Below are 14927 nucleotides of genomic sequence, written 5' to 3' on the forward strand. Positions count from 1 at the left end.
AAAAGAAAATTTGACCTTGTGACTTTACATTGAAAATACAGATCGTTGCAATTGTTTCAGTCCATGTGAGTAAGCTTTTGTATATAACACACTGTCCTCAATTGTTTAGCAATTATATAGTGGAGTACTACAACATCTAAATTCTAATACTATATAATTAACAAATGGATCATATATAGTAGAACTAAATTGAGTATCTAGTTCTCTATGATCTTGCAAAAGTTACGTTCTGGAGGATCTCTAGTCTGAACTTTCATTAGGGAACATTCTATTGCGATGGGACCTCCAAAACTCTTCAATTAACCACAAAAAAAAAAAAAAATGTAACTAAAGTCAAGAAATAAGTAGTTTAGACCTTAGCAAGTTCGACGGTTCGTTCAGGCTCAGGTTCAGGAGCGCCGAAGTTGAAAAAATCAGCGGCATTCGCAGAAGAAGAGCGGTTGCTATCGAAGAAGAACAGTTGAGTGATTAGTGTTCCTGAAACTGAGAGTAAAACGTCTCTTCGTCTTCTTCTTCTTCTGAATGTATCAATGGAAAATGTTAAGATAGAATCAGCTTTATCAATTGGAGAGTTTTGATTGTGAATGAGAGTTAAATGTGGTGGTGACTTCGAAAGCGCCATGTATTAAGCCGTTTCAATGAGCAAACAAAGTATCTGCGCCATTGAACAACCAACCAAACCTCACAAGGATAAGAACTAGTCCAGAGATTAAAATCTAACGGCCAGTGAATGTGGCACGTGTCAACTAGTGGAGATATGACACTTCCAACAACCCGCCAAATTTTCATTTTTTATTTCATCATTTCTCAAATATGCTCATTGTTATTTATAGATACATAAATTAACACGTAAGATACTAAAATATCTCAATTTGCGTTTGACAAAAAATTTTTTTTATAAAGTAAGAAACTAATATATTGTTATAAAATTCAAACCATAACCAAAATACCAAAACAGAGTTATAGAAACAGAGCGAACTGAAAAAACAAACTAAGAATCTAAAATCCAAATCATAAACAAATCCACTTCGTTGAAACTCGTAATTATAACAGATTTGAAAGAACTTTGTGATGAGACGAAAACTTATTTCCCGGTGAAAAATGAAGTTATGGAGACGCGCCTCCGGAGCTATAAAAGACAAGCTCAGTCTTATCACAGCAGCTGATGAAAACTTCACGGCTGCAATCATCAAAGCAACGAGCCACAACGATCTCTCAATGGACATTGAAAACGTTCAATTCATCTACAGATACATACAGAGCAACCCTTCTAGTTTCAAACCAATCATACGGGCCATCTCGTTACGTGTGGAACGCACGAGTAACTGGACGGTGGCTTTGAAATGTTTGATGCTATTACACGGCTTGTTCTTCACCGGAATCAAAGCCGTCGATTCCATCGGAAGGTTACCGTTTGATCTTTCCGGTTTCAGGAAAAGGAAATCTCGGTTTAGTAGAACCGGTCGGTTTAATATATTCGTTCGCGCTTATTTCTTGTTTCTTGACGAAAGATCGATTCTCTTCTTTAACAAGAACACGATTCGTCTTGAGATCATTGTCAAAATGCAACGCATCGTTGATTCATTGATGAGGATCAAACCGGTTGGTGAAACGCCTCTTGTAATCGAAGCTATGGAGTATGTAATCAGCGAGGTTTTTGAGATTAACGGTCATATTTGCCGCGGATTCGCCGGTTTCTTATCCCAAGTTCAGTGCAATACTCTCGAGATATCGTCTGCGGAGGCGGAATTGGCGATGATGATCGTGGCGAAATCTTTGTCGCAGAGAGAAGAACTCGTCAAGTATTTAGAGTTCTGTAGAGGTTTTGGTGTCACCAACGTTCAAGAAATCTCTAGTTTCGTGGGAGTCACGGAGTCTCAAGTGATACTGCTAGACAAGCTTCTCCGTATGGCCCCGGAGTTAGATCGGAAGGCGACAAAGGTAACGGCTGAAGATATGGTGGAGGTGGATTTGGTGACTAGTGAGGATCGTCCATCAGATTTAATTAGCTTCTAATTACGTAATTAGTGACTAATCATGTTTAAGTCCACCTCATTTGTGCATCTATGTTAATGTGTACACACTTGTTTAGACTATTAGCATTGCATTATTAGTTAAAACTTGATATATCTAACGATTTGTATAAGGGTAAATTGCAAAAAAAAAGAACTTAAAACTTTCACTAAAATTGTTTAAAATAACAACATTTGATCATTACAACATCTAAGAGAAAACTTCAAACAAACAAAAACAGAACATTAAGAATGTATGAATTAAGAGATATGATGATCAAACCCTAAAACAAAGAAGTTACCTTGCAGAAGAAGAAGGAAAAACCCAAAAGGTTACAGTTTTGGTTGTATATACACGATCAGTGAGAGAGAAAAAAACATTTGAATTTTTCCAAACTTATCTGATCGTGACGAACTTATTGGTTCCATGTCTAGCCCAATGACTCTTCAAATCAATAGCATTCCCAAAGCTATAACCTTCTGTTGCTAACTTCTCAAGGACCTTCTTAAACGCACCTTGACTCATCTTCCTACCCGATATCCTTGCACCGCGTCGCTTAGTACTCATCGGTAAAGGATACATCGAAATGTTCGTTGTGCAACAAGCTGATTGCCATCCTCCACATCCCCAACGGTAACATTGCTGAGGAGTTCCAGTACAAGTGCAAACCGGTACAGGTAAACCAGAAATGTCCATACTCACTCCATTAATCACAACATCGACACTCTTCTTAGGCGGTTTCACACGCTGCTGTTGAACATTGTTAGTAACGCCGCTCTCCTCTTTCGGTTTACGCGGCTTCTTAGCTTTTGGTGCTGTTGGTGTTGCGATGCTGCCTCTCATCTTTCGCTTCTTACCACTAGGCTGCTGAACGGTTTCATCTTCACGAGGAGGAGGGATAGGGTTTTCCTCAAACCGGGATGTAGTAACAACCGATTGATGCATCATCTGCATCGAATTCGAACCAGATGTTTCGGACATGACATTACTGTAGTTAGGTGTGCTTATAGGTAACATGTTGAAGAACTTGTTGTCCTTTGGTTGATTAATCCAGCTATAGTTTATAGGCATTGAGGCCTCGTGCTCTCGAGGATGATACGAACCATTTGAACCGATCATTAGATTCGATTCACGTCCAGGTAAGAACGGTTTAGTGTTCCTGTCAATGGTAGACATAAGCTGCAAACCAAGGTTACCTTTAAACGTAGCAGCCGCTGGTTCATAGTATCCCCAATTGCGAAATCCATCATCATCCATTGAGATTATAAACTACATAAACAATGCCCCCATTGAAAGATTAAAACCTCAAGTTGTATAAACCCAATTCAATCCAAACAAAAACAGAACAATGACTGTGTAAGATCCAATAAACAATAAGCAATCGAAAAGTATCCAAATTTGAGGTTGAATCTGTTTCTAAATCTCGGATTCATCGAAATTCTCAAGAAATTAACACAAAAACAATCCATTTTCTCAGATTCTGTAAACAGAGTCAAAACGAAAGCACAGATCTTTGAGATACCCAGAAACGAAAACTAGGGTTTTTTTCTAATTAGAATCCATTTATTTCACATTTCTGTCTGAAACCCATATGCAAATTTCTAGATCTGACAAAACCCAGAACCAGATCTAATGAAACAGAACATAAAGCTACGATTTTTTTTTTTTTGCCCACACAGAGAGATGTTCAGATCTCGAGTTATGATAAATCATATCTTCAAATAAGATAATGGAAGAGAGCATCGTAGAAATGGAAAGAGAGTACAGTACAAAAAGGACTCAATCTTATAAAAATTAAGAGAGAGAGAGAAAGAAAGAGACATAGATTGATGAGAGAGAAATCTTACATGGTGGGTTTGGTCTAAACGGCTCTTTAAGGAATTTTTTTGACCTTCCTGGAGAGAGAAACCTGAGAGAGAGAGATTGGGAAAGAGAGAGGAAAGAGAAAACCAAAAAAAAAAACCTAAGCAGAGAAAGATATGAGGGATGAGAGAGGAGAGAGAATGTTATAAAAGATCTCTTCCAGTTTTTTTTTTGTAAGAAGAGAGAGAATCCTAAAAATGACACTTTTAAATATATAAAAAAATTTCCAAAATGGCTTTTGTAAAAAAAAATAGATTGTGAAGAGGTTTGGTTTATTTGTAGGGCACAGATTAAGGGGAAAAGGAAAACCATGTGACAGAAGAAGAAGACAAAAAAAACAAAATCAAAGCCACTGCTTCTTCTTATCCGTTTACATTGTACTATTGAATCATATATATAAAAGTAAGGATTCATTCTCTCCTTATTGGTTCACTTGGCAATGCAATTTTAATAAAAAAAATATTTATATTAAAACACAAATTAAAAACAATTAATTTTCACATTTAATTCATATAATATAAAACTGAAATCATATAAATTCTTCCTATAAATTATGCATTAACTTTATTTCTCCACTAAGTTGTATTAATCAATTGTATTAAAACAAAACAATAAATTAGAATTGTAACTCTTATTTTTCTAAATGTAACATTTCATCATTTCTCTTCCTATAAATACTCATTATCTTATTCTCTTAGTCTATCACTCTTTCATTCTCTCATCTTCTTCCACTACTCTCAAATCTTTGTTTTGTTTTGTATTTTTGTGTTATTGTTATAAAAATTCAAATCAAATATTATTGTAAAAGCTTAGTTTTAGAGTTTATATGATATGTATATTTTATATATTTATTTTAATCTTTTAAAATGTTTATCTCCATTTTCTATTTTATATTAACATCTTATAAGTCATTATTTTCATACTTCCTTACAATATTCACCACACAATAAGATCATAAAGTTGAAATGATCCATATGTAATTATCTATTATGTCTCTGGTTATCTCACATATTCATGTATCATTTTAAATAATTTATAAAGATCAATATAATATTTAAAGATCAATATAATTATCCATTTATCCATTTATAAAGACTATTTTGTTTTGTGATCCAATTGTTAAATCTGCAGAGATCAATATAATATATATATATATATATATTTTTTTTTATGATTTGAGGTTTTTGAAAACAAAAAGAACATAATTAAACAATTGGTTTTTTGTGTCTTTAATCAAAATAAAAAATGATCCAAAAAACAAAACATATTCAACTGGAACTTAAATATAAAAATAAAATATAATTTTAAAAATATCATTTCACTAAATTCTCTAAAGATGAAACCATTAGTATGAAATCTAGCACTATAAATTAAATTGATGAGTGAAAACCAAAAAAATATAAGTTATCCTTGGGATTTTAAAAATTATTGAGATTGAAGAATTCATATAATTTTATAAGAAAACTAATTTAGTTTGTCACTTAAAAAGTAATATTTTTTATTTTGAAATATTATGTGTAAGTGTTGAGTTTATATCAACAAACAACCAAATCATGTGAATTTTGATTCAGCCACTTGGTATTCCTTTTATTTTAGGTTATAAAAAATTAAAATATTTATTTATAATTAAAGACATGTAACTCCATTTAACTCAAATGTAACTCCTATCCAATAATTGTACATTAATTCATTCCTCCTACTAACTTATTATCTTTCAAGAGAAATTATTTTTAGTTAAATTTTAATATTTTTTATTTATTTTGGTTGGCTAAACTTATATTCATATTTTGGTTGGCTAAATTAATATATTTCTCATGTAAAATTATTGTTTATAATATATTTCTCATTTCAAAGTTTAAAGCAATATATCATATATATAAAAGTAAGGTTTTGGTCTCTCCTTATTGGTTGATTTTCATTTAATGTTTTCTAATTTTTTTTTTTTTTTTATTTGCTTTCTAATTGCTTTAAACAATATTTAAGATCCAATAAACACAATACATTTAACTCACACATTAAAATAAAATTATAACTGAAAATAAAATAAATTATGCATTAATCATATTCTACCACTCAATTTTATTCAAACACAATAAATTACTATTGTAACTCCATAGTTCTAAATGTAACTTCCATCATTTCTTATCATATAAATAAGCATTCTCTCAATCTATCATTCTCTCATATTGACATTCTTTTACTATCTCATTTTCACATTTTCTCATTCTCTTCTACAATACCTCAAATCATTTTTCGTTTTTTCGGTTATTTTTGATTTCTTATTTTTGTTGTATGGGTTGTAAAAAACAAATGAAATATCATTGTAAATTGTTAATGCTTTTTTTTGGGTAGATGACAAGGAGGCAAAAACCTCCTTGCTATTTATTCATGCAAAAAGAAAGAAAAATTACAACCGGATACGGCGCGGAAACGCAGTTCCGGCAACATCATCCCTAACAATCAACTCCACAATTGTCGGAGCTGTCTCAAAACAATGAAAACCTAAAGACAAAGAGAAAGCATAGTTGGCTAACCCATCATCTAGACGGTTAGCTTCCCTATAGACGTGTGATATCCGGACTATCCAGTCCCTAAAGATGAAGCCATGGCACAGACGCACCAGGAACGACAGGGGATGCGAGGCAGCAATCCCTGTGGTTAAGAAACCCACCACTAACTCTGAGTCAACCTCCAGCTCAAGGCGTGTAAATTGTTAATGCTAAATTTTAATTTTAGAGACTACATGATATATATTTTACATTGTTCTTATTTTAAAAGATTTATCTCCTTTATCTAATTTGGATTATTATCTTATAAGTAATCATTCTCTCTTCCTCTCCCACCAATATCAAATGTTGTTATATCTCATATGTGTTGTAACTTGTAAGAGTTTGATTCTATATTTTAATGTAGAAAGTATTATATATATTTAACATTGTTTTCAATTTTTATTTTATTTATATATAAAAATATTTCTTTTATATTTCTTGCCTTTCTAATCTATTCATATTTATTTTTTAAATTTGCATAGTTAAATTTAAATTCACATATGTTGGTTTTAACAAAACAATCAACTTTATTTGAGAATTAGATGTTCCTATTCATTTTTAAACGATCAATGTGTAACATATAAGCATTTTGTCTTGCAATCACAAGTTCCATTTCCATTGCTTAACTCCATGGTTAAACTATAATATATGTTGTCCTATTTGTAGGAATAACAACATACTTATTTAATTTATTTAAAAGAGCAGATGATTAAACGAAATAAACATTTCTCCAAATTTTATAATTCAATCAGTGAGTGTACTTATTACTTTGAAAAACTTTTACATTGAAGTTCATAAAATCATATAAGAAAACTAAAATACTATATCACTTCAAATTTGGAAGGAAACACTTGGTATTCCTTTTAAAAAAAGTCAAGACACATATAAAAATTTATTAATATTTAACTCACTTTAAAGACATTAAAGGTCATTTAACTCAAAAATAACTTCTATCCAATAATTTCATACATTCCTCCCACAAATATATATAAATAAATATATATATATATATGTTCAAGATTGTATTTAAATATTACATAATTTTTTAGTTAGCTAAATTTATAGTCACATATATACAATATATATACATAAGAATTTATATTACTTATTAACACCATAATTCGACCCATTATTTACTTAACTCAAAATTGGTTTCAAAGCCAACTAAAGAAAAACAGAAACGATCTTATTGATATTAGACCAAAACATGGGCATACAAACATAATCACTTACACGGAAGATATTTTAAAAAATAACTTATTATTGCAACATCAACGTATGAAGGGTTTACATAATCAGTTAATTAGAAAATCTATAATACAATAAATGTATTGGAAACAATATCAGTCAATGATAAGATTGGATCCTCAAAAGCAAGAAACAACATCTTCATAATTCATAAAAAATAAACGCCACAATTATACACATTTAAACGAAATGGTATAAACATATAGTGTTTAAATAAAAGTGACGGCAAAGCCCGTATATGCCTAATTAAAACGAAATAATACAAAAGAGAAAATGAAAAAGACCAAAAAAAAACAAGAAAGTGCCAACTACACCACAACCCACGCTTTACGTGGGGAAACACCTAGTCATTGTTAAAATATGCCTACGTAATTGTCAAAATCAAAAGTTTTTTAAAAACAGATACATTAAGGTATTTATGATGATAATTGTGTGTAAACCAGAACTTTTGAAGGCAATCAATGTATCTAAAATTAAGAAATAAAGTCTAAAGAGGAATTGATTTGAGGCCCATTTGTGTATTTGGGTAAAATATTAGAATGAAATAGAAGTGAAACTGTGAAAGTAATTCTTTTGGTAGAAGCCCATTAACAACATATTTTAAAGAGTAAGATTGGTAATATACTTAAACCGAACGAGACAATTTACACAATTATGGCAACATGCTTGTTTTTAGGATACGGAAAAGAACTTCAAACAACATACAAGGGTAATTTGTGTGAACTTCTCTTACATGAAAGATCTGGGAAGCAATAAATGAGTTGTATTTTTTAATTTCCAGGGATAATGTTTTGCTAGTAGAGTAAGCACAAATGAAACAAATCTCCTATATGTTAATAGAAAAATATTTTGTTGAAAATGCTGATGTGTCATCGCCAGAGCGATTTGAATATTTAATTGCAATTAAGCATCTCAAGATAAACATATTTACAAAAATAAGTCTTTTGATCCATTAAATATGCCATTAAAATATTTAAGGAAATCTTTATTTTATTATTATTTACATAAATGTGTCATTAGAATATATAAGGTAATGTTTCTTTCTATTAGTTTTTTAAAATGAAAGACTTCATCAACTATTATAAAAATATATATAGTTAATAATTTAGTTATCATTTCCATAAAATATTTAATTATTTAAAGTAAATTACATTTCATAAACTATTAAAAAACTTATTCATCTATTTAACTTTTTGAATTACAAAACTTATTCTCCGATTGAACAATTCTTGGGTTCACTCCTAAGGTGAACCCTTTTGTTCACTTCTCATTATTTTAGCCAATGAGAATTTGACATGTCATAATGCATTTAAAAACCTATTTATTCACTTTCTTATAAAATAAGAAAACAAAATCTGTTAGATTAAAAACTTAAACCGATTATTTATAAACCCAAACCGATATATAATTTCATTCTAATTATAAAATCTAAGCCCTAACCATCTCATTTGTAAATCCAAACCGACATATAATTTCATTCTAGTTGTAAAATCTAAACCCTAACCATCTCATTTGTAAACCCAAACCGACATATAATTTCATTATAATTAGAAAATCTAAATCCTAACCATCTCATTTGTAAACCCAAACCGACCTATAATTTCATTTTAATTATAAAATCTAAATCCTAACCATTTTATTTGTAAACCCAAACCGACATATAATTTCGTTTTAGTTATAAAATCTAAACTCTAACCACTTCATTTGTAAATCCAAACCAACATATAATTTTGTTTGAATTGTAAAATCTAAACCCTAATCACCTTATTTGTAAACCCAAACCAATACATCATTTCATTTTAATTGTGAAATCTAAACTAAGCCAATATTTAACTTTCCTTAAAAAAATTATACAGAATTTGTTTCCTTAATCTGTTTTGCTTTTTAATTTAATTTTGATTTATTCCTTTAAATAAAATAATGTATAGAAGATTCTGATTAGTTGAAAAGGAAGAAGTGAACAAGAAGGTTCACCCTAGGAGTGAACCTAAGTATTTTCCTTCTCTGATTTTAAAATTTTTGATGACTATTCAAGTACTCTCTCTGTTTCACAATAAGTGTCATTTTGACACATTTCACACAAATTAAGAAAATATTAAAATATACATATATGCCCTTATTTAATAAATATTTAATGGGTTAATTTAATCATAGATTAAGGGTAAAACTAGAAAATCTAATGAAACAGATCCATTGAAAATATAAAATAGTGCATTGGAAATATAAAATGACACTCTTTGTGAAACAAAAATAAAATTCTAAAATGACACTCTTTATCTATTCAACAATTCTTCATCCAATTCCTCAATCATCTTTCATACTCTTCTATCAATCATCTTCTCACATCCACAATGAGTGATTATCTTCGAAAATCAGTCCAAGATCTCGACTTGGGAATTGATGACATCCCAATACCTCTTCCACCGGAACTCTGTGAACGGCGGCTAACATTAACCGCTACTCATTGGTGGTTACTCCAGTGAATCCGCGGAAGCAGAACTAACGTGCTCTGATTCGCCAAATGCCCCGCGTGTGGGGATTTGTTGACGGGTGTGTTGGGCGGATTCTCGATGAGGGTTGTGTTCAATTCTGATTCCAGTCTGAAGAATCACTTAATCTGGTACTTAATCGCGGACCATGGTCTTTCAATGACTGGATGCTAACGACTCACCGATGGTATCCTAACATAACCGCTGGAGAAATGAAGATCATTTCATTCTGAGTGCAAATCCAAGGTATTCTGACTCTCTACTTAACAAATGCTATGGCTCGGTGGGTTGGAAATCGCTTAGGATTGTAACTGAGGTCGATTATCCGCTACGTTTTCAAAAGAATCTGCAATTCATAGTTGACGAGAATATTGTGGTGAGATTTCGTTATGAGAGACTAAGAAACTTTTGTAGCAAATGTGGTTCTCTGAAACACAACAACAAAGAGTGTCCTGTGGCTTTTGATGATGATACTCAAGTGGATCCAGGTGATAGCAGTGATGATGACAACCACTTGACGGGAGACAACAACATGTCTGATGCAGAAACTTTACCATCTATTGACCCAGCAAACTTAATCCCCGGACTACAGATGGCGCCACCAAGTGGTAAAGTCAATCAACCTGGCAATGGAATAGGAGGAGCATCAATGACTCCGACTGTGTTTGCTGATCCTGATTTAAATGTAGAAAAGATACGCTGCATCCAGGCCAAACGGAAGATTACCATCCAAGATCCCACCTGCTACAAGGATCTATTTGAAGCATCAACAGATAATACCTTGTCTGAATTTATTTTCATGAAGCGCAAAAGAGTTTCTTTTGAAAAAGCTTTCAACAATGCGGAAGCTACAGAGGAATTGGCGGTCCTGAGCCAACTCCAAAAGAGGCCTAAGTCTACTGCTTCCATAGGCTCGTACTCAGTCAACCAGCGATTCGACGGAGGCACGGGGGGCTCGGTACCCCCAGATCTAATATGAGAGTCCTCTCCTGGAACTGTCAGGGCATTGGACCGCCGCAAACTCTTTCTCGACTTACTTGATTATGTCGTATAACTAAGTGTTATGTTCTTTTTCTTATTGAAACACTTAATCAGTGTGATGTAGTACATAAACTTAAGTGTGATTTAGAATTTGCTAATATACTTATCCATCCCCCTCTTGGAAGGAGTGAAGGCTTGGCTCTGATGTGGAAACATAATGTAGCTCTCAGTCCAATTTCAATGGATGAGCGCCTCATTGATGTTTCTGTAAACATTAATAATATAAGTTTTTATTTGTCTTGTGTGTATGGTCATCCCATTCAAAGTGAAAGACATCATCTATGGAAGAGAATTGAAAATGTATCCTACCATCGCCATGATCCTTGGTTGCTTATAGGTGACTTCAACGAAATACTTTCAAACTCTGAAAAACTTGGAGGACCTATTAGAGCAGATTGGACTTTCCGTGACTTCTAACACATGGTAGCGATCTGTGATCTTGAAGATATAAGACACAGGGGCGATAAGTTTTCATGGGTAGGTGAACGACACATCCACACTGTCAAATGCTGTCTAGATAGAGCTTTCCAGAACGGACCTTGGGGAGCTGCTTTCCCGAATGCAGAAGTTGAATTTCTAGACTTCACAGGATCTGATCATAAACCGATATCCCTAAAATTTAATATTGGATCCCCATACAGAAAGAGAACCTTTTATTTTGACAAGCGGTTATGCAAAGTTGATCGTTTCAAAGCGGTTGTTAAGCAAGGATGGTCCAGGGAAATGCAGAAACCTAACATACCGATCTCAAGACGAATTGTCACCTGCAGAAAAGCGATGGCAAACCTGAAACACGAAGTTCACTTAAATTCAGAAACGCGAATTAAGGCTCTGCAGTCACAACTTAACACGGCAATGGAAAGTCTAAATTTCACAATAAGACAACAAATTACAACCTTACAAGATGAACTCACAAAAGCATACTTGGATGAAGAGAAACATTGGAAAAAAGAGTAGAAATCAATGGATGAATGAGGGTGATCGAAACACGAGATTTTTCCAGGCTTGCGCGAATACAAGGTACACAAAAAACCAAATAAACTCAATCTAAGATGCACAGGGGAACATGTTTCATGGACATAAAGAAATAGGAGAGCAGGGTCAATCTTTCTTCCAACAAATATTCTCAACTAATAGCCACCAAGTTACTAAGGATGTTTTTGCTGATTTCGAACGACGAGTTACATCAGATATGAATGATGATCTCACTCGACCTTTCACTGAACTGGAATTATATGATGTCGTGTGTCAAATAGGAGATGACAGAGCTCTTGGTCTGGATGGCTTAACAGCTCGTTTTTATAAAACATGTTGGGATACAGTAGGTAGTGATGTCAGACGAGAAATTCAAAACTTCTTTGATACAACCACTATGCTACCTCAGCTGAACCATACCAACATTTGTCTCATCCCGAAAATAAATAACCCGATCACTTTCCCTGACTACCGACCAATTGCATTATGCAATGTCCTTTACAAAATTATCTCTAAATGCCTAGTCTATCGACTTAAAACACACTTAAATGAGATAGTTTCAGATGCGTAAGCATATTTTATACCAGGACGACTGATTCAAGATAATGTCATGATAGTCCATGAAGTTATGCATTCACTCAAAGTTCGAAAAATGGTCTCAAAATCTTATATGGCAGTCAAAACTGATGTTAGCAAGGCATATGACAGAGTCGAGTGGAATTTCTTGAGAACTACTCTCCAACTTTTTGGTTTCTGTGATAAGTGGATTGATTGGATTATGGCTACTGTCGAATCAGTGAGTTACTCAATACTAATCAATGGATCGCCTTTCAGACATGTCAAACCAGAGAGAGGTATAAGACAAGGGGACCCCCTTTCACCCTATCTCTTCATTTTATGTTCTGATATCTTGAGCCATCTCATTCAATCACGGGTCACAGATGGAGACATCAAAGGTGTAAAGGTTGGAGACAGTACACCTCGAATAACACATCTGCAATTCACTGATGATTGTCTGTTTTTTTGCCAAGCTAACAGAAAGAATTGCCAAGCATTAATGTTTTTGATGTTTACGAATACTATTCGGGCCATCAAATTAACACATCAAAATCTATGATAACGTTTGGTTCTCGAGTGTATGGCACAACACAAAATAGATTAAAAGAGATTCTTGAGATCCCGAATCAGGGAGGAGGAGGCAAATACTTAGGATTACCTGAGGAGTTTGGAAGGAAAAAAAGAAATGTTTGAGTATATTGTCACTAGAGTGAAACAGAGAACATCTAGTTGGAGTGCAAAGAGACTTTCTCCAGCAGGCAAAGAAATAATGCTTAAATCAATAGCACTAGCCATGCCGGTGTATGCTATGTCTTGTTTCAAACTACCTAAAGGTGTAACTTTGGATATTGACTCGATACTCATGAACTACAGGTGGGAAAAAGATGCTCAACAAAAGGGGAATCTCCTGGATAGCTTGGAAAAAATTGCAACACACAAAGAAAGAAGGAGGTCTTGGCTTTCGTGATCTAGAAAAATTCAACGATGCACTATTAGCAAAACAAGCTTGGCGTTTAATCCAACATCCAAACTCTTTATTTCCACAAATAATGAAAGCTCGCTACTATCAAGATTCTTCTGTTTTAGATGCAAAACCAAGGAAAAACCAATCCTATGGTTGGTCTTCTCTATTAGTGGATATTTCATTAATAAAAAAGAGATCAAGATACAATGTTAGTGATGGAAAAACAGTAAGAATAGGCTTGGACAATGTCATTAAATCACATCCTCCAAGACCAGTCTCTGCTTTAAATGAAGAATACAATGAAATTTTAAACACGCTTATGGCAGAATTGGGCTAGATCAGATCATGGGACGATACGAAGATTTAGTCACACATCAAAGTTGAGGATATTGACCAAATAAAAAGGATTTACCTAGCACACGCAGGTCAACCTGATATTCTGATATGGAACTATAGCAATACAGGTGACTACACGGTCAAATCTAGCTACTGGCTCTTAACACATGATCCTCTCTCGTGTGACATACCACCGGATATACCTTACGGCTCACCGGAACTCAAGAACAAAATCTAGAAACTACCAGTGATCCCAAAATTAAAGCACTTTCTATGGCGTGTTATATCCCGAAGTCTCCCAACTTTAACAAGATGACGCTCACGAGGTATGACACTAGATCCTATATGTTCAAGATGTCGCCAATCAGAGGAAACAATCAACCATGCCTTATTTACATGTCTCTTTGCACTTCTGGTTTGGCGATTTTCAAGTACTCCTTATATTGATATAGCTAATTTAGCAAACGATGCGGAAGAAAACATTTCTAACATCATAACTTCAATCCACAACTCTACATCCACAAATGGTCAAACTATGTTGCCAATTTGGCTACTTTGGAGAATTTGGAAAGCAAGAAAGAATAGTGTTTTTAATAACTACAGGGAGAGTCCATCAAAAACAGTTCTTTGGTCCAAATCAGAAGCAAAACAATACCATGATCTTATATGATATATCATGGTTTTTGTGGTTTTTAACCATGATATAAGGAGTCTTTTAGTGTCTTTTCATTTGTTTCTAGATTGTTTTTGAGTCTTTACAGGTTTTTAGCATGGAAGGAGCAAAGTGGAGCAATTTGGATCAGTTTGGAGCAATAATCCGCAAGAAATCAACTTGGAATCGATCAGAGGAGATGGTGTCGATCGACACTGCCTTAGCATCGATCGACACCC

General features: G+C 33.4%; 4 protein-coding genes across 4 annotated transcripts in view; 2 read left to right on the forward strand and 2 right to left on the reverse strand.

Annotated features, from left to right (window-relative positions):
* LOC104779522 (psbQ-like protein 3, chloroplastic) overlaps nt 1–683 on the reverse strand; it is a 2298-nt gene extending 1615 nt beyond the window's left edge. Inside the window, exon 1 of the mRNA XM_010503889.2 lies at nt 356–683. Coding sequence (XP_010502191.1) covers nt 356–622 — 267 coding nt within the window. The 5' untranslated portion in view covers nt 623–683. The remainder of the gene's footprint in view (nt 1–355) is intronic.
* Nucleotides 1–14927, forward strand: part of LOC104779528 (cyclin-J18-like) — a 63514-nt gene that overhangs the window by 18379 nt on the left and 30208 nt on the right. The window lies entirely within an intron of this gene.
* On the forward strand, nt 1102–2016 carry LOC104779521 (putative clathrin assembly protein At2g01920). The gene has a single exon (XM_010503888.1). It carries the CDS (start codon nt 1102–1104, stop codon nt 2014–2016), a length of 915 nt encoding a protein of 304 aa, XP_010502190.1.
* On the reverse strand, nt 2154–4047 carry LOC104779520 (protein BASIC PENTACYSTEINE1). The gene is made up of 2 exons (XM_010503887.2): nt 3861–4047; nt 2154–3282 (listed from the first exon to the last, which is right to left on the reverse strand). Exon 2 carries the CDS (start codon nt 3268–3270, stop codon nt 2410–2412), a length of 861 nt encoding a protein of 286 aa, XP_010502189.1. The 5' UTR covers nt 3271–3282; nt 3861–4047; the 3' UTR covers nt 2154–2409.

This window comes from Camelina sativa, chromosome 4 (assembly GCF_000633955.1).
Source record: "Camelina sativa cultivar DH55 chromosome 4, Cs, whole genome shotgun sequence".
In the NCBI taxonomy this organism is placed as follows: Eukaryota; Viridiplantae; Streptophyta; class Magnoliopsida; order Brassicales; family Brassicaceae; genus Camelina; species Camelina sativa.